Source organism: Schistocerca nitens, chromosome 9, assembly GCF_023898315.1.
Source record: "Schistocerca nitens isolate TAMUIC-IGC-003100 chromosome 9, iqSchNite1.1, whole genome shotgun sequence".
Lineage (NCBI taxonomy): Eukaryota > Metazoa > Arthropoda > Insecta > Orthoptera > Acrididae > Schistocerca > Schistocerca nitens.
This window is the reverse complement of record NC_064622.1, coordinates 290,502,542-290,527,481: the sequence shown is the minus strand read 5'-3', so window position 1 is coordinate 290,527,481 and position 24,940 is coordinate 290,502,542. Positions and strand designations below refer to the sequence as shown.

At 38.5% G+C, this 24,940-nt stretch overlaps 1 protein-coding gene across 1 annotated transcript in view; it reads left to right on the top strand.

The window, feature by feature from the left end:
* LOC126204186 (cubilin-like) overlaps positions 1–24,940 on the top strand; it is a 1,516,445-nt gene that overhangs the window by 270,535 nt on the left and 1,220,970 nt on the right. Inside the window, exon 16 of the mRNA XM_049938590.1 lies at positions 19,923–20,107. Coding sequence (XP_049794547.1) covers positions 19,923–20,107 — 185 coding nt within the window. The remainder of the gene's footprint in view (positions 1–19,922; positions 20,108–24,940) is intronic.

Below are 24,940 nucleotides of genomic sequence, written 5' to 3'. Positions count from 1 at the left end.
AAGTATTGTACTTGAAGTCAGTCAAGACATACTATACATCACAATGCTTGTATCATCACTGAAGTTGAAATTTTCCAATGAAACATAATATCTTGTAAATTTTTTCAAGGGCATGTGAAAAGATACAGTGAAATTGTGAATAGAGAAACAATTGAAAATAATGACAGTATGAAGAAAACGAAACTGAAACTTATGTTATGCAGACACCAAATTTCATCAGTTAAGGTGACAGATGACACAGTAACTAATAACAGAGGGAAGACCTGTACAAAAATTGTAAGACTTCTATAAATGTTTTATAGTTCAGGAGATAAACTGGAAACCCAGGTAATAAAAATAACAATATTCTGGGATAACACTTCACAACGTTTATAAAGATAGTCTTGAGACAAAAAAAGTTTCTCATAACTGAAGCAGTGCTGTAGTTATCGTACAACACAAGAAAAAAGAGAGACAAGGTGTGAAGAACTATAAACCCGTTACCATCCTCTCCATAATGTAAAGATATTCACTAAAATTAACATAAAGTGCATGAAAAAAGCATTCAATCAAGCAAAAGATTTTAGAAATACGCGTAGGAAAACTGACCATTTGTAATCTGTGAATGTAAGTATAGAACAGTGTGATGAGAATGAATTTTCACTTTATCTAGAACTCATAACTTTTAAGAATGCTTGTGACTAAGATTCAACCAAATCCGTACTAACAGCCCGTGAGAAATAAAGTGTTTATTCAGCGTACATTAGTATAGGCCTACTGAAGAATATACAGGCTGTAACAGAAAGATTTTGCCAGTATTTCTTATGATTCACGCATAGAAAAGGAAATATGTTATGTTATGTGGACTTGAATATGGAAAAACATTATTGCCATGTTAGGACTCATTTTCTTAAAATTCTTAATTTTAAGTTTCTCATGGGAAACACACAGGAACAGTTAAAATTGTTTCTTACATGAAATGTTGAAAACATCCTCTTCGTTACTTTGGGTTGGTTTGTAATTTCTTGGTTCACCAGCCATGTTTTATATTCAGTTTCACTGAAGGCAATAATAATGTTGCTTATACTGATAAATGACCCATGTCATTACCTTAGGTACACATAGTGTGAACTGTTGAAGTGACCATTACGGACTTATGTCAGGGTTGACTGAAAAGTAAGGCCTCCACCTTCATAACTCTTCAACAGTTGGCAGTATTGGTATGCGGCAGGTACTGGCTTGTTCCATAGCCTCTTCTGTACAGCTCCAGTTGGTGGGAAGCTTTAGCATTGAACGATTGTGTTGTTAAAGTGTAAAGTATGGAACTCTGCACATACAGTTGGTCAGTGTGATTTAAGCAACGTGCAACCGTTGCATTCTTGACAGCAGAAAGTGTCACTCCAAAGGAGATTTATAAGAGAATAAAAGCAGTTTATGGTGATTGTGTTGATGTGAGTACTGTGGGTCATTGGATGAATAAATTTAAAGATGTTGAGGTGGGAACATCTGATCTGAATGCCAAACAAAGAGTTGGACGTCCTGTGACAGCAACCACCGAGTTTCACAAGCAAAATGTTGACAGATTGATTCGGGACAATCGTCGTATCACTCAAAGAGGAATTGCATTTCACAAGAATGTATGGGTCATATTTCCTGCAGCATGACAATGCCAAACCTCACACTTCACGTGGCACCACAGCAGAAATTCAAAGACTGAATCTCACCACCAAACAGTATCCTCCATACAATCCAGATTTAGCACCATCTGACTTCCATCTCTTCCCACTAATGAAAGTGGTTCTGCAGGAACATCATTATGCTTCTGATGAAAATGTTGAGAGAACTGTGAGACTGAGGTTGCGGAAACAGTGTGTTGACTTTTTCCATGGTGGCTTCAGAGAACTTGTTCATCATTGGCAGAAATGTATCCAATTGGGTGGTCATTACATGGAAAGGTGAATATTAGTAATTAAATATCACATTCTAAGGATTATTTCTGCATTTGATTTATTAAAATATTCCCATCCAAACCCAGTTAATGAAGGTGGAGGCATTACTTTTCTTTCAACCCTCGTACATTATGGGAATGTGGTAATTTGCTGGTGTTCATCACGAACTTGATTTTTGGTTAAATCCATTTCATGTTTAGCTTAACATACTGTATTGGCTTTGTTGTTCAATGTTTGTGTTGGGAGAGATTTCCATAATCAAGATATCCATCTAGAGGACATTTCAAATATTATCTTAGGGAGCATGGGATTCATAAACTTGCTGCTTGTAGCAGGGGGGGGGGGGGGGGGGTCTAGGTGGACAAGCACAGTATAACTGCCAAAGGCAGTTCTTGAGGCAATTGATTACAACCCCACTGTCAGTGAAAGATACATAACTGCAGCAAGTAACATTGCAGACAGCATATGCAAACACTATCAGCAATAATATGTAGCAATGTAATTTGTCATGCTATTGTTAAAGTATATCAACAAAAATTTTCTTTTGTAGTTTCACTTTTATTTTTAGTGATTGTATTTAGTCCCTCATGTTATTTTTCCACTCAGTCTCAAAACATAAATTTACATTGCTTTCATAGAGAATAATATATCTGATCTTTTTGATGTCATCCACAAATTGCATTAACTGTCCCTGTATTGACCAACCAAGTGCAACAGGCATGGAACTCCATCCCACAAACTAACATTTGGCACTGCTACGCAATGCAAGCATATTTGCATGCTTGCAATCATTTGCATGCTTGCAATCAACATTCTGGTGCTTACATTGGTTATTAATGTAACAGCTTTTCACATTTGCAATGACTTACCTTGTGCTTACACTAATCTGCGATCTTGCAATGTTAATCACTTAAATATGTTATCTAGACAAATGTCTTCCAGAAATTACATTGCTCTACAGTAATTTTTTTTGTGTTGTGATTTTTTCTGTTGCTATAGCTGTGACATGGAAATAAAGCATTTCTGATCAATATCCATGCAGCATACTTCTCCTATGTCACAGAAATGAATTCTAAAGTTTGGCTGTACCTTTATGTTACATCATAACTATTTCAGTGCAACAGTTTGCATTAGGCTTAATGAGGATAGTGAGAAAATCAAGATTGAAAGAAGAGTCAGGCAAGGAGGTCCGATATCACCAAAAGAAGGTTCTGATCCTTAAATGTGGGAGGAGTGCATGTCAGTGGAGCATGTGACATAACATATACTTCTGCACAGTGGAACTCCTCCTGCTTTTAAATAACACTTTATGTGGCAGATGAATTGAAGGGGTGAACCAATTCCCCAATCTGGTACTGATGTGGAGAGTGGCAAGTTACATATTGTGTTTTGCTAGCAGTTGATTTCTTAAATTTTGCATGTGTTTTTCTGTTTAAGGGGTATAATTTTGTGTTTTTGTAATTGTAAAGTGTAGAGTCAGGCAATCTGTGGCACAGTTGTCATTTCTTCTCAACAGTTAGTTGCATTGCTAATTAAGGTGTCAGCCTCCATTGGTGACACATCAGGAGAATAGCAAGTAGCGTATCTAAGCTTCTGTGTGTGCTTTTATAGTTTAGTTCTTCAGTTAGCCCTGATAAGATGGGTAGGATGTGTGCAAGCTGTGTGCAGAGGCAGGAGGAGATGGCCACAGTTCACAAACAGCTGAATGTGCTTTTGGCTATGGTCAGCTGTCTTCCGGCTGCTGCTTCAGGTGTTGCTGTGGTGGAGAATATGGCATGTTGCATGCAACACCTCATGCGTCGCTTTTCTTGCCCACAGACTCTGCTGCTGAGGCACCTCCTGGTGTATCTGATGCAGTAGATCTGCCCTCACTGCAGGATGAATGGTGGTTGGTGATGTTTTCACATTGCTTGAGGTGGAGGATCAATGAGGAGGCTGGCTATCTGGCCTTACCTATTTGCCCTGTGAGAGGACAGGTGACAATTCCTTCAGAAGTGTCAAACAGACACAAGGGGACAGACGTATGGTAGTTATTGGGAGCTCCACTATTAGTTGCATTTTAGAGCCCCTTAGGGAAAAAGTGTTCAGGGCTGGAAAGAAAGCCAATGCGCAGTCGATTTTTCTACTGGGGTACCTCATCCAAAATGTGGAGAAAGTCTTGCCTGTGGCTGTTGAGCATGCAGGGTGTAGTTACATGCAAGTTGTGGCTCATGTCAGCACCAACAATGCCTGTTGCTTGGGTACTGAGGATATCTACAGTTTATACAGGCAGCACATGGAAATGGTGAAGGCTGCTGACCTTGTGCAAGGCATGCAAGCATAGCTCACAGTTTGCAGCATTGTTTCTAGAGTTGAGATGGGTCCATTGGTTTGGAGCCGAGTGAAGTGTCTTAACCAAAGGCTTCGTTAACTCTGTGAAGGCCTTGGCTGCAGATTTCTGGACCTGCGTTATTCAGTGGGGAATTGTAGGACTCCTCTTGATAGGTCAGGGGTGCACTACACAGAGGCTGCAGCTACTCGCATAGCAAAGTAGTTGTGGAGTACACATTGGTTTTTTTTGGCTTAGGTAGTAGTTCTAGGTACTCTGATGAACACTCACCAGATGACACACAGGTAGTGAATTAGTAAAATGTCAAAGTGCTCATAACAAAGTTCCTGAATTTACTGCCCCTCCAGGAAATTTCTTGCAAATGGTTCAAATGGCTCTGAGCACTATGGGACCTAACGTCTGAGGTCATCATTCCCCTAGAACTTAGAACTACTTAAACCTAACTAACCTAAGGACATCACACACATCCATGCCCGAGGCAGGATTCGAATCTGCGACCATAGCAGTCACGCAGTTCCGGACTTTAGCGCCTAGAACCCCTTGGCCAAAATTTCTTGCACTGGAATTATTCTACTTCCCTCCAGGAAATTTCTTGCACTCAGATTATTCTCAGGACTGAGGACTGGCTGAAACCAAAGTAGAAAGTTCTGAGATATTTAGCACTTCATGGAATGTGAACAGAAAGACAGATTAGATGCATTGGAGGGGGAGTGTTTATTGCAGTTGACAAAAATGTTGTCTGTTGAGGCTGAATTTGAGTGTAACAGTGAAGTTACCTGGTAGGTGTTACAGGTCTAGGTGAAATCAGGTTGATTTTTATGTGATAGATGTGGAGTCATTGAAAGATAGCCTATGGTCATTAGTGCAGAAATACCCAGATAATGCAGTATTAGTTGGAGGCGACTTTAACCTACCAAGTATAGACTGGAATGTCTGTGGATTCATTGCAGAGGTTACAGACAGACAGTCTTGCAAAATACTTTTGAACACAGTATTCCAAAAATTGTCTTGAACAGCTGGATCAACAGCCCACAACCAATGAAAATATTTTAGATGTTGTAGCTACAAAGAGGCCTGACCTTATTAGTAGTGTCAGTGTAGAGACAGGGATGTCATCATAGCGACTATGGTTATGTAAGTCAGTAACAATCAAGAAGGTTAGGAGAGTATTTCTGCTAGAAAGAGCACATAAGCGGTTGTTAGCATCCCAGTTAGAGAGTGAACTGACATTTACTTCAGTACGGTGGACATAGAGGAATTATGAGCAAAGTTTAAATGTAAATCGTGCTCTGGAGAAGTACAAGCCAAATAAATGTGTTAATGATGGAGGGGCTAACTATGGTTTAATAGTGAAATTCGGAAAATGCTGAGGAAGCAAAGGCCCTTGCACTTTCATTTCTAAAGAGAATGTGCGAATGATGACAGGCTGTAGTTAGTAGAGATTCATGCATGTGTAAGAAGATTGATGTGCGAAGCATACAACTACTACCACCGCTGTACCTTAGCAATAGATCTTGCCAATGACCCAATATAATTGTGGGCATATGTAAAATTGCTAAGTGTGTCTAAGGCTCCTTTCCAGTCACTCGACCAGTCTGGTGTGGCAGTAGAAGATACCAAAAGGAAACCCAAAGTTTTAACTTTCATGTTTAAGAAATAGTTCATGTAGGAGAATAATACAAACATACCATTGTTTGACAATTGTACAGACTCCCAGTATGGAGGATATAGTAACAGACATCCCTGCCGTAGAGAAACAATTGAAAGAATTGAAAACAAATAAGTCAACAAATCCAAATGGAATCCCAATCTGTTTTACAAAGAGTACTCTATGGCATTGGCCTCTTACTTAGCTTGCATATGTTGTGAATCTCTCACCCAGTGCAAAGTCCCAGGTGACTGGAAAAAAGCATGTATATAAGAAGGGTAAAAGAATGGACTCACAAAATTACAGACAAATGTCCATAACGTTGGTTTTCTGCAGAATTCTTGAACATATTCTCAGTTCAAATTCAGTGAACTTCCTTGAGACAGAAAAGCTTCTGTTCATGAGTAAGCATGCTTTTGGAAAGCATTGTTTGTGCAAAACTCAGATTTCCCTTTTCTCACATGATATTCTGTGAACTATAGATGAAGGGCAATAGGCAGATTCCATATTCCTAGGTTTCAGGAAAGTGTTTGACATGGTGCCCCACTGCAGAATGTTGATAAACGTGCAAGCCTACAGGTATGCGAGTGGGTCGAAGTCTTTTAGAGTGAGAGAACCCAGTACATTGTACTTGACAGTGAGTGTTCATCAGAGACAAAGGTATCTTCAGGAGTGCCTCAGGGAAGTGTAATAGAACTGTTGTTATTTTCTGTATACATAAATGACCTTGTGGACAGTGTCAACAGCAATCTGCAGCTGTTGTCTGATGATAATGCGTTGTACAACTGGATGGTGTTGTTGTGTGGCTGTGTAGAGGATACAAGATGACTTAGGCAAAATTTGTAGTCATGATGAATGAGAGTGAGCTCTAAATGTAGAAAAATACAAGTTAATGTAGATGAGTGGGAAAAACAAACCCATAGTGTTTGAATACAGCATGGTGCTGCTTGATAGAGTCTCATCGATTAAATAACTGGGCATAACATTGCAAAGTGATATAAAATGGAACGATCATATAACAGTTGTAGTAAAGAAGGTGAATGGTCAACTTCGGTTATTTGAGAGAATTTTAGGAAAGTGGGGTTATTCTGTAAAGGAGACAGCATATAGTACACTAGCACAACCAAATCTGGAGTACTGCTCGAGTGTTTGGGATACACACCTGAGTGGATAAAAGGAAGACACTGAAGCAGTTTAGATGCGGGCTACTGCATTTGCTAATGGAAGGTTCAAGTAACAAGCAAGTTTTAAGGAGGTACTTCAGGAACTCAAATAGGAATCCCTGGAGGGAAGGTAACATTCTTTTTGGAGAACACTATTGATAAAATTTGTAGAATACCAGCATTTGAAGCAGATTGGAGATAGATTTTACTGCCACCTATATACTTTTCACATAAGGACCAAGAAGATAAGAGAAATTTGGATTCATACGGGTGTGTAGAAACAGTTGTCTTTCCCTTGCTCTATTTGCAAGTTGAACAGTAAAATAAATGACTAGTAGTGGTACAGGGTGCTCTTGGCCACGTTTGTAGAGTATGTATGTAGATATAGATTTAGATGATATTCATTGTTAATCATTTTGTGAATGAGATTGAACTGTTCACCTCGATTGCAGACAAACCTCAACAATGAATGGAGGAACTTATACAGCAAGTAGGCATAAAAACAAGTGTAATAAGACTAAACTAATGAATAATGTTGGGAATAGAATAAACAGTCATATTGCACACTTCCTTAAAGTAAACTCTAATCATGTATATCAGTTTGAATTATTTAAAAACAAAGATGATGTGACTTACCATACGTAAGTGCTGGCAGGTCGATAGATACACAAACAAACACATACATACACACAAAATTCAAGCTTTCGCAACCAATGATTGCTTCATCGGGAAAGAGGGGAGGAGAGGGAAAGATGAAAGGATGTGGGTTTTAAGGGAGAGGGTAAGGAGTCATTCCAATCCCGGGAGCGGAAAGACTTACCTTAGGGGGAAAGGTATACACTCGCACACACACACATATCCATCCGCACATACACAGACACAAGCAGACATTTGTAAAGTTTGAATTATTTGCCTTATGTAAAATTTTCTTACAGTGACATTCATGGATGTTCTGATTCAGTAGCTATGTTAACTAGTCTGCTTGATTTTTAACTTGAATTCTTGAAATACTTCATTCTTATTTTTCAAGAAATGGATAATTATGTATGTGCTTTCATGATGCACAGTAAAATGTCAGTTGCCTCCAAAATTCAAAACATCAGTAAGTCCCATGAGATCACTATGAAGAAGTTTTAAAGTGGTTGTTTGGTCTTTTGAATTTTGTTATATAGTATTCTGAAATGGTCCTCATATTGATTACCCACCAAGCGGTCATCAGATGAGTTTATTTCGCCTTTTTCAAGGTCTAATTTTATGACTGCTTCCATTTTTATCATGTTGTTAATTGTACTGTTACTGCTGTACAGCAATCAGTAATGCCACGAGTTTCATTATTTCTCAACATGTTTATTGATCTTCTTGTCTTCTCGACATGGGTTGATAGTTATGTGTTATAACAATCTTTCTGTTGAATTTTAATGAGCAGTCTTCCAGATGAATCGTAGATCCTGTAACCTTCTTTATCAAATGTAGCTTTTCTATTGTTTTCAGTAAGCTGCCGCAGTCTACAGATTCTTTAGCTAAACCTTCATTGCTAATTTTCTTCACCCTTATGGAGCTTTGTGCTTGGCTTATTCTGTTCAGCCATCAGTTGAAGTTATGGTTTCAACTAAAGTATTTTTATGGACAGCTGAAAAATAATTTTCATTTGTAGCCATGTGATGAGATGTCCCGGAATCCACTTTCTAGTTGTTTGTATTCAATGTAACTGTGCCTTAGGAAGCACTCATGATGAAAATGCCTTATTACTTTTGTTCTCTTTTAAATTTCCTCTTTTCAGGAGAATTGCTGGATAGGTGACCAACTTTGTGACACCTGTAACAAACAAAACCAGGCTACTGCATTTGCTAATGGAAGGTTCAAGTAACAAGCAAGTTTTAAGGAGGTACTTCAGGAACTCAAATAGGAATCCCTGGAGGGAAGGTAACATTCTTTTTGGAGAACACTATTGATAAAATTTGTAGAATACCAGCATTTGAAGCAGATTGGAGATAGATTTTACTGCCACCTATATACTTTTCACATAAGGACCAAGAAGATAAGAGAAATTTGGATTCATACGGGTGTGTAGAAACAGTTGTCTTTCCCTTGCTCTATTTGCAAGTTGAACAGTAAAATAAATGACTAGTAGTGGTACAGGGTGCTCTTGGCCACGTTTGTAGAGTATGTATGTAGATATAGATTTAGATGATATTCATTGTTAATCATTTTGTGAATGAGATTGAACTGTTCACCTCGATTGCAGACAAACCTCAACAATGAATGGAGGAACTTATACAGCAAGTAGGCATAAAAACAAGTGTAATAAGACTAAACTAATGAATAATGTTGGGAATAGAATAAACAGTCATATTGCACACTTCCTTAAAGTAAACTCTAATCATGTATATCAGTTTGAATTATTTAAAAACAAAGATGATGTGACTTACCATACGTAAGTGCTGGCAGGTCGATAGATACACAAACAAACACATACATACACACAAAATTCAAGCTTTCGCAACCAATGATTGCTTCATCGGGAAAGAGGGGAGGAGAGGGAAAGATGAAAGGATGTGGGTTTTAAGGGAGAGGGTAAGGAGTCATTCCAATCCCGGGAGCGGAAAGACTTACCTTAGGGGGAAAGGTATACACTCGCACACACACACATATCCATCCGCACATACACAGACACAAGCAGACATTTGTAAAGTTTGAATTATTTGCCTTATGTAAAATTTTCTTACAGTGACATTCATGGATGTTCTGATTCAGTAGCTATGTTAACTAGTCTGCTTGATTTTTAACTTGAATTCTTGAAATACTTCATTCTTATTTTTCAAGAAATGGATAATTATGTATGTGCTTTCATGATGCACAGTAAAATGTCAGTTGCCTCCAAAATTCAAAACATCAGTAAGTCCCATGAGATCACTATGAAGAAGTTTTAAAGTGGTTGTTTGGTCTTTTGAATTTTGTTATATAGTATTCTGAAATGGTCCTCATATTGATTACCCACCAAGCGGTCATCAGATGAGTTTATTTCGCCTTTTTCAAGGTCTAATTTTATGACTGCTTCCATTTTTATCATGTTGTTAATTGTACTGTTACTGCTGTACAGCAATCAGTAATGCCACGAGTTTCATTATTTCTCAACATGTTTATTGATCTTCTTGTCTTCTCGACATGGGTTGATAGTTATGTGTTATAACAATCTTTCTGTTGAATTTTAATGAGCAGTCTTCCAGATGAATCGTAGATCCTGTAACCTTCTTTATCAAATGTAGCTTTTCTATTGTTTTCAGTAAGCTGCCGCAGTCTACAGATTCTTTAGCTAAACCTTCATTGCTAATTTTCTTCACCCTTATGGAGCTTTGTGCTTGGCTTATTCTGTTCAGCCATCAGTTGAAGTTATGGTTTCAACTAAAGTATTTTTATGGACAGCTGAAAAATAATTTTCATTTGTAGCCATGTGATGAGATGTCCCGGAATCCACTTTCTAGTTGTTTGTATTCAATGTAACTGTGCCTTAGGAAGCACTCATGATGAAAATGCCTTATTACTTTTGCTCTCTTTTAAATTTCCTCTTTTCAGGAGAATTGCTGGATAGGTGACCAACTTTGTGACACCTGTAACAAACAAAACCAGGCTGCCTTTTCATGTTGCTCCTTTTTTAAGTGATGTTTTTCAGTACCTTTGATTACTGGTGTTAACTTTCAAGGATATTTAAGAACATGGCTAGTGCATACCTGAAGAGCTATGAGCACTTTTTCATCTTGGATACTATTCTTCTATTGCAAGTTCTTTGCATTCCATGTTCATCATGACGTCTAGCATCTTCAGTACACAGACTTGTGGCTTCACTACACAAACTTGTGGTGTCATTGAATGATGCACATCAGTAGGAATACAATTAACAACAAAATAAAAGAGGAAGCAGTCTTGGAATTAGCCTGTGAAAATCATTATCTGGCTAATTGCACAAATCTATAACTACCACATCACAGTCATCTGGAAGCCCACATAGCATAGTCCTTGGTAGATCTCCATCTTCTGTTTTGTCACCATTGTTTGCTAAATCTGCTACAGTTTTGTTTATCAGTTCTAGATAATTTTCCATAAATACATAAGTCTTCATTTTTAGCAAATATAATTTCCATTTCCTATTCTTTGGGCTGAAGAAATCAACACACAAGAGACTAAAGCTATCTGAAAAGAGCAACATATGGACATTAGTAAGCAATCAAGCTATTTGAAAGAGGAGATAGAAACATTACAGAAGCAAGTAGCCATGGTGGCTGAAGGTAAGAAGAATACACTCAGATAAGATACTGGAAGTAAGTACAGACAGTACCATAAGAATCAGGAAGATTTAAGTGTTGACATCATCAAAATTTTGGTGAGTGAGCCACAATGTGTACCTCTCCATGTACATACCCAAATGTCACCAATGGCTGGCATTAGGTGCAGTGGGCCATGGACTCAACAAAAGCACCATAATAGGGAAATCAAAGATAATGTAGGCCCTGAAAGTGTGAGTAACCAAGCAAGCCTACTAACATTGTCACAAAGATTGTATGTGAGATGTGTTAAGGCAGTTCATTACTATCTCATTAACTTGAGGCTTGATGTTAGCACATTAACTGATTGGTAAAAAAGAGAAGCGCAACACCACACAAGCCAACTCATCTCACTGCAGCAAACAATTCACCCATAATAATGTACAGAAATCGCAAAGTAGAAGTGGGTTTCGGATTTAGTAGGAAGTTCATATGGAATTTTATACTAGCAGATGTAGCAAAGCTCATTCTGAGAGCAAATTTTATTTGTCAGCAGAAGATTGAGGTAAATCTCAGTGCAGCACAGATAAAGATGGATGGAGAGGTCATAATTTGATCTTTAGTCCGAACTGCTGTGAACAGCATGGGCATCAGAGGGCCAATAGAAAGGGTGTCGCACAACATAGCACAAGTTGACACCAGGCCAATTGGTCTCATGCCACAGCAAAGGCAAATTTGATGAAATGCTACAAACTGGTGTCATATTCAGTTCAGGCAGCCCAAGGGTGTCATTACTGCATCTAATCAGAAAGGAGGTAAGCACCTAGAGACCCTTCAGGGATTATTGCATGTCAAATTAACACACAATTCTGGATTGATACATGGTATCAAATATCACAGGTTTCACCAATGTGCTACTGGGAGCCACAACATTCAGCACAACTGATTGCGAAAAAGTGTACATATACCAATGACTAAAGAAGACATAGCAAAGACTGCTGTGATAACTGCATTTGAGTTTTTCAAGTTTCTATGAATGCCTTTGGGTTTGAAGAACACAGCTTTTTGTGGGTGAACTCTTCAGAGGGCTAGATTTATGCTTTGTGTACCTGGATGACTTGTTGGTATTTTACAGGACCGCTACAGCACTCGAGGAACACCTCATGGTAGTATTGGACAGGATATGCGAGTACGTCATAGTCACCTGTGAACGAAAATGTACTTCGGAATTGAAGCAAGAGAATTTCCTTGTCTATGCAGCTTTGGCAGCCAGCATCTGCCCCTTGAAAGACAAAATCGAGTTATGAAGAACATACCTCACCTGAGAGGAAAGACTTTTATCAATTAAAAAGATTCCAAGGGGATGTAAACATATACTTCCAGCATCTATCAGGAGCAGGCAAGGTACAAGTGCCATTGACAGCAGCACCAGTAGGTAAAGACTCCATTTCTTACATGGTATGAGATTTCGAACTTAAATAGTGGCAACTATTTATTCGCAACTGATACAAAAGAGTTACATGTTTGCACCTGTTACTGTCCTTCAAAGTAGTCACCAGCGTTGTGTAGAACCTGTCGCCAGTGATGTAGAAGGCATAGTATACCATTAGCAGAACCTGTTCTGTTGATGGTGTGAATGGAGCAGTCTACTGCCTATCGTATTTCTGGAACAATTCTGAAGCGAATGCCACGAAGTGGTTCCTTCATCTTCAGAATCAAATCAGTGTCACAAGGACTTAAGTCCAGGGAGTATGGTGGATGGTACTGTACTTCCCAGTCCCATCGACCGAACAGAGCAGCCACAGCTTGCTCTGTATGCGCCTGCACATTGTCGTGTAAAATGATGGGTGGGTTGTGCAGAAAGTGTCGCCGCTTCTTTCACATAGCTGGTTGCAGGTGATGCTCCAAAAATGAACAGTAATATTGTGTATTGATGGTCTGCTGTGGAGGAACGTAATGCGTTAGGCTAACATCATAACAGTCGTACACGAGGATCGCCGTAACTTTAGACCGCTCCATTCGCACCATCAACAGAACAGGCTCTGCTAAAGGTATACCATGCCTTCCACATTGCTGGCAATGGGTTCCACACAATGCTGGTGACTACTTTGAAGGACAGTAACAGGTGCAAACATATAACTCTTTTGTATCAGTTGTGAATAAATAGTTGCCACTATTGAAGTTCCAACCCTCATATATTACGGGCAGCTGGCCACAGCACAGGCTGCCGATGCTCAGCTAAAGGAATATTTACAAACTGAATCAATGCATCTTACACAGGTACAGACAGTAGGAACTAAGGTAAAGATCTTGTGTGATATGTCAAATGCAAACCCAGACCTTTTATACCTGAAGGACTACGCAAAGCAGTTTTCTTTGCAGTTCATAATATACCCCACCCTAGCACAAACACAAGCATTAGGCTTATTATAAAATGATTTCTAAGGCCAAGCATAAGGATTGTCACAGGTGGGCAAAAAATATGGTGTACCAACAATGTAAGGCAGATAGACACATCCATAAGCAAGTGGATGAATTTTGATTAATGACACATTTCTCCCACGTACATTTAGACATTGCAGGAGCACCTCCCCCATCAGAAGGGTGCTGATACTTGCTAACTGCCCTCAACCTATATATACTTGGTGTGCAGAGGCAGCTCCAATCAAAGGCATCTCACTGGAGATGTTGACAAAGATTTAGTTAGCAATGTAGATAGCACAGTTTGGCTACCCATTGGATGTTACCACAGACCACAGGTGACTGTCCAAGTTGATGCTGTTCCTAGATGTGGCTAATCTGTGGGGTCCTGACACCATCATACAACCAGCTACCATCTAGCAAGTAATATAATGGTGGAATGCTGGCACTGGATGTTTAAAGCTGCAATCATGTGTCACAAAGACACTTGGATCTTCGTACTGCCACTGGTATTGCTAGACCTCTGCTCAACATATAAACAAGGTATAGGAGCTCCAACAGCAGAGATGATATACGAGTAGACTTTATGTCTGCCATAAGAGTTTTTTTTCGACACAGCCAAAACCAAAAGTCACCAATCTGCCATACTTGCTACGCTAAGTGTAAAACCAAATATCCAGGGAACATCCATCACCAGCGTTACAGCCTGCACAGAGAGCTGAGTATATGCTTGCATATTGTATTGAGGACAGATGCAGTGTGTTCCCCTTTGTAACCATCATATTCTGGACCATACAGAGTCCTAAAACATTATGTGCATACAATTCAAATAAAGTCTGACAGCAAGAAACAGACAGTTCCCTAGAAAGAGTAAAGCCCACATATGCATACTGTTAGACAATGAAATGGTTCATTAGAAGAAGGAGGAAACTGTGCCCATAGTGGTTGAATGGAAAGAAAGAACAGGGCAAGCACAGAAAACACAACACTCCGTCTGTCGAGCAAATCCAGAGGAGAAGCCAGAGACATTGGTAATTTGCATCAGGACTGGTCAAAGTGTGCAGTACAAGTAACTTTACATTCTTGGAGCTCCAGTCGGCTGCAGGAAGAGGGGGCGAGTGGTGGAAGAGGGGTCAAGTGGTTGTGGGAATTCCCACTAACAGCGTAAACCACACAGTGTATTTTTGTGAGCTTGAAACAGATTGTTTGGCATTACATTTGTTTTTTCAAGGTAGAGATTACTCTCTGTATTTTTGTCATTTGACAGTATGTGTAAGTTCATAAGTTCATCTTCTTTTTCTTGTTCTTCAGCATTACAGCCTTTGATGGTCTTTGGCCTCCTCAACAATCTTTCTCCAAGCAGCCGTGTCCTCTGCTTTTCTCTTTCACTGTCAGATCTCTTATCTTTGTAAGGTTGGCCCACACATTGTCCAGCCATCTAGCTTTTTGTTGGCCCTTCCTTCTGTGGGAATACAGTCAGCCTTTCATTATTCATTTGGGCATCTTGTCATTTGGTATCCTCTCCATATGCCATAACCAGTGTATTCTTTGAGATTTAACACATTTCACTATATCTTTCCCTTGCATAAGCTCTTGTACAAGGAGTACAACTTTGTTTCCGCCATTTTTCCCCCACCATTTGAGGCTTTAATGAAACATATTGGTTACACATGTATCATTCAAAGTATCTTCCATCGCTGGCCACTACTTTCTCCCATCTTTCAGGCAGTGTACAAATCCTGCATCGAAAAAATAGTTCATCTTATGAAGCGATCCACAAATCGATCCAATTTGTGATTTCTTCATGAGATCGGAAATGTTGGTCAGCCAGGCCATGCACCATTGATCTGAGCAGGTGATGGTCAGAGGGAGCAGCGTCTGGAGAATATGGCATGTGGGGTAGGACTTCCCACGTTAACGTTTCCAAGTACGTTTTGACCTCTTTTCCAACGTGGGGTCAAGCATTGTCATGCTGCAAAATCACCTTATCATGCCTCTCACTGTATTGTAGCCTTTTGTCTTTTAATGCTCTGCTCAAACGCATTAATTGCATTCAATAACGAGCACCTGTGATTGTTTCACTTGGTTTTTAACACCTCATAGTACACAACACCGAGCTGGTACCACCAAATGCAGGGCTTGATCTTGGAGCCTTGGATATTTGGTTTGACCATCTATGTGGAAGCATGGCTGGGATATCACCATAATTTTTTGCATTTAGTGTTATAGTAATGAACTCATTTTTCGTCTCTGTTGACAATGCGATGCAGAAATCACTTCTGTTTTTGCCTTTGAAGCAACTGTTCACAAACACACAAATGTCGTTCATTGTCTCTTGGTTTCAGCTCACACAGGACCCAAGTTACTTCTTTCTAAATCATGCCCATAGCCTTGAGACATTTTGAAATGGCTTGCTGTGTCACTTCTACTAATTGTACCAATTCTTCTTCATTTTGACGCAAGTCTTCTTTCAGCAATGTCTCCAATACTGCATCTTCGAAAACATTCTCTCTTCCACCAGTATGCCAGTCTACAACGTTAAAATCACCGTTATTGAAGCATTGAAACCACTCACGACATGTTCTTTCACTAATAGTGTCCTAACCATACATACTTGAGATCATTCGATGAGACTCAGGCGCTGTTTTCTTCATATTGAAACAAAACAGTAATGACAAGAATTAGGCTCATAAACTGACATTTTCAATCAAGAACAACTTTATGATGCAGACACAAATTGACTAATGTTTGAATGAGATTATGTTGACTGAGGTCCAGGCTAACTGCCTGATGTCTGCGATCTGTTTCTTTCGACCGCTACTTACCGTTGTTGCCACCTATTGGCAATGGTGGAAGCAAAGTTGTACACTTTTTATTTCGCGGTTGTATCATATACTCGAACACTCTGCATATTCTCATAGGCCCATAAATTTTTCAAATGATTTTTCTTCCAAATGCCATTAACTTGTTCATATCTGTTTCTGTCATCACCCACATTTCTGACTGAAGTTCATAAGTTACACCTTAATAAAACACATTGAAGGATTCAAAAATATCTTTTAGTGAGCTTACTAAGATGATGAATGTGGAGGATAGCTACAATAGGAATGATCAGTCGAACTAGAAAAGTCTAGTAAATATCCACTCTGAAATGCATACCTGAAGAGCTATGAGCACTTCTTCATTTTCAGTACTGTGAAACAAATTTGTTCTACTGCAAGCTCTTTCCTTTCCATATTTTGGGAGGAGACTATATGGACCAAAACAAGAAAAAATTGTTGAGAATATGGGTTGTAAAGTGTATGCCTTAAAAGCTATGACCACTTGTTCAGTAAAAGAGATGTGTTTTATGGTAGTGAAGATGACAAGTGCTCATAGTTCTGAAGGTGTGCATTGTAGAGCCCTTGTTTATTAAACCTTTTTTGCTTTGAACGATCATTTCTGCCATATCATTGAATATTGACCATTCCTTATAAGACAACCTGTATATGCCTATTAATCAGTAACTAATGCACCATCGCTAGGTTCCATCATGCCAGGCTCAATTACAGTTGACAAATTTGGACCTGTTGGAATTATTTTCATTTGGTATGACCAGTAAGGGTAATTACCTCCATTTAGTTTCTCAATGCTGTGTCTGTTCTCCACAGACTGCGTCTTTCAAAAATCATCTTACTGTTATTAAGGAAACATGTTTTCTTTCTATGAAATTTTCAATCACATCCCGGTGTCAGTTGATGTTTTCCAAACACACACAAAAATACGAGGTCAGTATGGGCAGATGTTTTGTCTTTGCCATATATATGAGTTTTAGATCAGAAAATTGACACTAACACCATTTTTATATTTATTAGGTCTCCTGTGCCCATAACCACTGTTGCAGTAGAATAAACAGTTGTATTGTACACATTAATATTTATTAAAAGAAAAACACTATGTACACCATTAAAGCACAGGAACTAAACTTCTTTTAAGCATAACGAAGGATTCTTCATTTTCCAATGTCATTTTAAACATTAGGGATCTCAAAGATAATCCAGCTTCTTTTCTTTTAATTTTTTTTAGATCAAATAAAAGAGTTGGTGTCCATTTGTTTGACTCTTGACAATAACCATTATACTGAAATGAAAATAATACAAATTAACCATGACATCATAGAACCAGTTGGTGGGTCTTTATATTTAAGGCATTTGAAGACAGTACCACTAAAAGAAATAAATGGAAGAATAAAAATGATCTAGAGTCCTTTTCGTAAACTAAATAGGGTTTTCAAAATGGATGGCTTACAATCATGGAGCATTACCAGTTTTGACTTAGGATAGTAACACTGATGAAAACAATTATAACCAAGAGTTTATTTATTTATTATTCTTCTTTAAGCATTCAACATGGAAAAAATGTTGTCTTTTGTGTATATACGCACTTGCGTATACAATTACATAAATGACATACATGATCTGAAAGATATTTTCAGATTATTATTGGCTATCTACATACAGAATTTCCATCATACTGCACATGCTATATTCAATAAATTCACATATACAAGTTTAATCTAAATTAAATTATATTGATACTTAAGATTATCTTGAGGGCACATAAATGCTTTTCTCGAAGCCATTTATGTGTGGTGTTTTTAAACATACCAACACATTGTGTTCCTGTGCTGGCAACATGTTATATAGTATTACTGGGATCCATGTATTTGTAACTATGTTGAGTTTTCTTAAGTCTAGTGACTCTGATGTTGATTCACTGGTTTTGGTGTGTGTTATGTTGATGGACAGATTGTTGTAGTTTGGGACTGTGCCAGTTTTCTTTTGTGTCTGTATAAAGAGGCATATAACTGTTGATATTTTTCGTTTTTTGAAAACTGTTGATATTTTTAGTTTTTTGAAACAGTGTATATAGGGCTTATTATTTTTGATTCCACAGATGCATCTGAGTGCCTTCTTTTACCAACTGAGAAACTTTTGTGGCTCAACGAGAATTCCTCCCCCCCCCCCTCCCCCATTAACAATACAGCATATGTCAAGCAGATGCAGAGAAAGGCATAAAATACATTGAACAATAGCTTATCACTAACACAAGTTGTTAATTTACCTAACAAATGTCTAATACATGCGAACTTAATGCAGGTATAATTAGTATGACTTGTCCATGTTAATTTTGGGTCGTGATGGGTCCCCAGAAGTATAGCTGAAGCACAGCTTTGGCCATTGTTTTTAATCCATAAGATGGAGAGAGAATTTTTTTTCATGATTAATATGCAATTATTTGTTTGGAACCACTGGATAATAGGTGATGGTCCCTAATTTTCTGCATGCAGAGAAAGTCTTTCCCACCTGTAACTGAAGTGGTATTATCTGAGTAGTGTGTGTAAACAATGGACAGCTGAAAGTTACTAGAATGGACAGAAATAAACAAATGTGTCAGGTAACAGATTAGACAGGAAGATATAATTATTACGGCAATGAAAATTATGTAGAGATGGTTGGTACAAGTTACCAGGTGTATGGATAATATATGGAGCAAGAAAGCTGTTTTCGGAATTCCATGAGGTAAGAAAAGACTGACATGACAAACTAGTGGGAGGTGAGTAGGTGACTTTAGGAAACATGCAGAATGCAGGTAGATGGAAGCTGTAATGCTTAGAAAAATCTAGAGAGGACCTTTATCAGCAGTGGATGCCAAGTGCCTGATGATAATGATGCTGAAAAAATATGTAAGAAATAGCAAGCAATAAATAACACATCTCCCTTGATTCTGTGATGAATTATGGCCCATTCAGAAGCCACAATATCTTTCAAAATTCAAGCAACTGTATCTTGCAAAATTCTACTAGAGACACCCATCATTGTCTTCTATCATTGCCTTTGGGGTATAATATTAACAAATAACCTAATGATTCCATGATTCTGCATTGGCCTTTCCCTAAGACTGTCTGATGATCTACACAATACAACATGTTTGGCAGACCACAGAAGACACTAGTTGGCAACTTATTACTGTTCAGTAATTCCAAGATATTTCTAAACATGTTTAAAAAAGTGATGTAGGAATTGCTTTCCAGTTGGTAGACATTTTACAATTACTAATCCAGATGTCTGTCTATTTGATATTATATTATGAAAATAGCTCTTCTTTTAACTATGAAAACCTTTCATTTTCTAGAGTGTGGTGGCAGCATTACAGCAAAATCACATGGCAGTCTGCAGTCTCCGGGCTCACCAGGAAACTATCCACGGAACAGGGACTGTGCCTGGATCATAAGGGCTCCTTCGAATAATCGAATCCAGTTTCATTTCTTCTCTCTTCGAATGGAGAATCACACCACTTGCTCTTTTGATTTTCTCAGGGTACTGTTTTGAATTAATTATTCTCATTAAAATTATGGTAATGGAAACATCTTGGTGAATTATATGTAATGGAGGGACTAAAGATAACATTTTGCAATACAGTTGTGGTACTGAGTAATTGATAGGCAGAATAAAACAACGCTGAAATATTGCTGAGCTGTCAGATAAATATTCCTTCTGACATAACAGAATACATGCACATTAATAGGTATGCTGCTGGAAAAAAATTAATGAACCCTTTTAGAAGTTTCCAATTCACTCAAGATTTATTGTTACAACAATGCATATGGAGTACATCAAGTAATTACATTTACAGATCAATAGCACAACCAGTTCTGAGATATCAGGTATTGCTGAAACATCCAATATTAATGTGTAATATGGTGTAGCCTCCACGGGTTTCAATGCCGTCATTGTCTCTGTCATTGAGTGAATTCCACAGATGGCAGATACTGTCCAGCGATATATTACACAGTGCTTGCTCGACCCATGCATATAGTTCTGTAGGTTATTGATTGACGAGTTACTTCTTGTCCCATTATATCCCACATGTGCTCAATTGGAAATAAGTGCAGAGATTGTGCTGGCCAGGGAAATTGCTGCACATCTTGCAAAGCACATCTAGTTTCACGGGCAGTGTGTGGGCGAGCATTATTCTGTTGGAGCAACACATCACCTTCCTGTTACAAGAATGGTAAAAAAACTGGTCCATCAACATTCTGCACATACCAAGCCCTGGTTAGCAACCCTTCCAGTAACATCAAAGGTTAACAAGAGTTGTAACTTATCACATCACAGACAATAATGCCTGAGGTGGGGTCAGTGTGTCTTGGATGAATACACACTGTGAGACATCACCCACTACGTCTACATGATATGCACAACCAGAATCTGTTTCCATTGATGAAGACTGTGGCAAGCCATTCCATCTTCCAAGTGATCCTCCGATGGCAGCAGTTGAGCTGTGCACATTGATGCTGTGATGTAAGTGGAAGATGGGCTAGAAGCGTGCATGCCCCTCGTCCCATTGCTGATAACCGGTTCGGGACAGTTCAAGTACACACATTTGGGCTCACAAGTCTTTTTATCTGTGCTGTGGGAGCTGTACGATCTGCCACTGCAGCTGTTAACAATACGTCTATTATCCCCCAGGTGGCATATGCTGTCATCATATCAAAATCGACTTTGTCTTTCCAGGTGTTCTTTTTTTTTTTTTTCTGGAAGAGAGAGAAATAAACACACAGACACACACACACACTCCTGCTCCTCACACTCACACTTACACCATCTCTCTCTCTCTCTATCTCTCTCTCTGTCTCTCTCTCTCTGTCTCTCTCTCTCTCTCTCTCTCTCTCTCTCACACACACACACACACACACACACACACACACACACACACACACACGCACACACGCACACACGCAGAGAGAGAGAGAGAGAGAGAGAGAGTTTATTATTAATATAATGGGTTGTTGCTTTTATATATTTACATTTACCTATAGTGTTAAGTTAACATCTTATTTTGCAAGTGAGGGAGCTATTATTCTCAGAAATTTCTACTACTTTTCAAGCTGTATGCTTGAGCCACAGCTTATCTAATGTATATTTTACTTTATTGCTCTACAATTTATTTATGTAGCTATTTGACTTTCTTTACTGTATATGATTTGGCAAATTGAACTAAAATGGATTTGTGTCTTCAGATTACAGAATTTTCAGTATTGATGGAAAAAGTTGCTGATATTGCTTGCCTCAGACTTAATCTTCAGTGTATGACATTACTGATTTTCAGACCTATATCTGCTGGCATCTTATTGAACATTCTTGTTCCTGAATAGGGACAAATAGTCTTAATAAAGGCTCTCAGTGGCACCACAGTTAATGTTCAGACAGCTGTGGACGACACAGAAAGTGAAACTGAGGATAGTAGAGCAAAATCAGCAACACCAAACTTAGTTTTGGAGTGTTCCTTTACAAATAAAATTACCAGAGTACTCCCGCAATTTAATTCTCACACCAGCCACAGATATTAGTATCAGCGGTGTTGGGGAGCAGCTGGGACTGCTAAAATTAAACGAAACTCTAGGGCCTGACGGAATTTTTATTGGATGCCATACAGAATTTGAGGCCAAGTTAGCCCCTTTATAACCACAATATACTACAGATCATTTGAACAGATCATCTGCACCAAGTAGTTATGAGGAAGCACAGGTTACAGCCATCAGCAAGAAGATTAGCAGTACTGTTCCATATTTCTACCATCCAGTATCTTTGAGGTCTATCTATTGAAGAATCTTAGAGCATCAATTTTCCTAGCAGATTAAAACTGTGTGCTGGACCTGGGCTCGAACCTGGGACGTTTACCTCTCACGAGCAAGATTACTTCTAACTGAGTTATCCAGGTGTGGCTCACAACTCACCCTTACTGCTTTAGGTGTCATGAGTCTTGCTTGTATAGCTCATTTGGTAGAGCACTTGCCCTAAAAGGTAGAGGTCCTAGGTTCAAGTTCCAGTGCAGTATGCAGTTTTAATCTGTCAGGAAGTTTCAATCAGGGCACATTCCATTGCAGAGTGAAAATTCATTCCGATCTTAGAACATACTTTGAGCTCAAACATAATGAGATATGTTGAACACAGTGACCTTCTCCATGAGAGCAGTAATGGATTCTGAATATATGAGTTATGCAAACCACAACACATTTTTTTTTTTTTTTTCGATATCCTGAAAGCCGTGTATTAAGGCAGTCATTCTGACTTCCAGAAAGCATTGGACTCTGTACCACATCAATGCTTATTAATCAAAATAGTGATGTATGGGGTATCAAATGAAATTTGGGACTGGATAGAGGATTTCTTGGTAGAGAGCATACAGGATGATATGTGGGATGAAGGCTCATCAATACATGTAGAAGGACCTTCTGATGATGCTGTTCTGTATAATAAAGACTATCTGAAAAAAGCTGCATAAGTATTCAGTCAGAAGTTGACCAGATTTTAAAGTTGCGCAAGCACTAGCAACTTGGGAGCTTTGGATGTCACCTGCTCTATGATTCGTCTGCAATGACATTGTAGTCCCAACCTTTGGCACCTGCGCTTTTCTAGCAGGCCGGTGCACACATTGGTGAGCCATTGCAACACCATGTCACCAAGCACCAAAAGATGAAGAACAGGTGTCTCATTGAAATATTGTGCAGCTTTGACAATGTTATCTAATACGACGCCAGTGAAACAATGAAATATTAGCAACTTGTTTTAAATATTCAGGAATATGAAATTGTACACTTCACAACACGAAACAAAGATATTGTATACTATATTACAATATCAATTAGTTACAGTTGGAATCAGTCAACCTGTGCATGTACCTGAATATAACAATTTGTAGAGATATGAAATGGAATAATTATATATGCTCAGTCACAAGTAAAGTCAGTGGTAGACTTAAGTTCATTGATAGTGTATGGGGAAAATGTGTGCAACCCATTGTAGAATATTGCTCAAGAGGAACCATAACATATATGACTTTCAGAGAACATTAAACATATACAAAGAAGGGCAGTCAAAATGGTCACAAGTGTGACAGAGATGCTGAAGAAATAAGCTAGCAGATGCTTGAAGATAGACATCAGTTATCCTGTGACAGCCTACTTAAAATTCTTCAAGAACAAACATTACATAAGGAATCTGTTGATATACTACTAACCCCTACATATTGTTCCATAGGGATCACAAGATTACACTAATTACTGTGCCCACAGAGTGCGTTCAAGCAGTAATTCCTCCTGTGCTCTCTGTCCGATTTGTGTGGGAAAAAAACCTAAAAACTAGCACAATGGAAATATCCCCTGTTATGAATTTTACATTGTCTTGCAGAGTATAGATGTAGATTTTGGCTCCTTTCTGAACTTCAAGCATAGGCATCACTCATGATATGTATGTAAGTAAAAAGTGGATATTAACAATATTTTCAATAGAAATGAAAATATATGTACCACCAAAGTAGAATCTGAACCAGATCTTGTTGTTGTGGTCTTCAGTCCAAAAATTGGTTTGATGCGGCTCTCCATGCTACTCTATCCTGTGCAAGCCTTTTCATCTCGGGGTAACTACTGCAACCTACATCCTTCTGAATCTGATTACTGTATACATCTCTTGATCTCCCTCTGTGATTTTTAGCCCCCCCCCCTCCTGATGCTTCCCTCCAGCACTAAATTGGCGATCCCTTGATGCCTCATAATGTGTCCTACCAACTGATCCCTTCTTTTAGTCAGGACGTACCACAAATTTCTCTTCTCCCCAGTTCTCCTCACTAGTTATGTGGTCTACCATTTAATCTTGAACATTCTTCTATAGTGCCACGTTTCAAAAGCTTCTTCTTGTCTAAACTGTTTATCGTCCATGTTTCACTTCCGCATGATACATAGGTAAATTTTAAAACTGGTTTGAGTCTCTGCCAGATTTTTTTAAATAATTCCTTTGTCAAAAAATCATAAGAGGATACAGGACATAAAAAAATCAAAAAGGAAGAAGAAGATCCATTAAAATCATGGATTAGGAGAGATAACCATATTACAGAAACGATTCAGAGATTTAAACACAATGAGATGATAATGTCTTAATGTAAGGAAGAATTGTAAATTTATTTATGAAATTGTTCCATCAAACATTAGATAAACTTGATAAGAAAATTTCACTTAACAGACCAGGAGTTTTCTAATATTAAGTCCCACATTGAACTATTTCTAAAATAGTTTCATCAGATTTGATCCACAACTATTCCTAGAGAATTAGCTGTTGCGGGTATTATATGCAGATGTTATCCCAAGTCTGCAT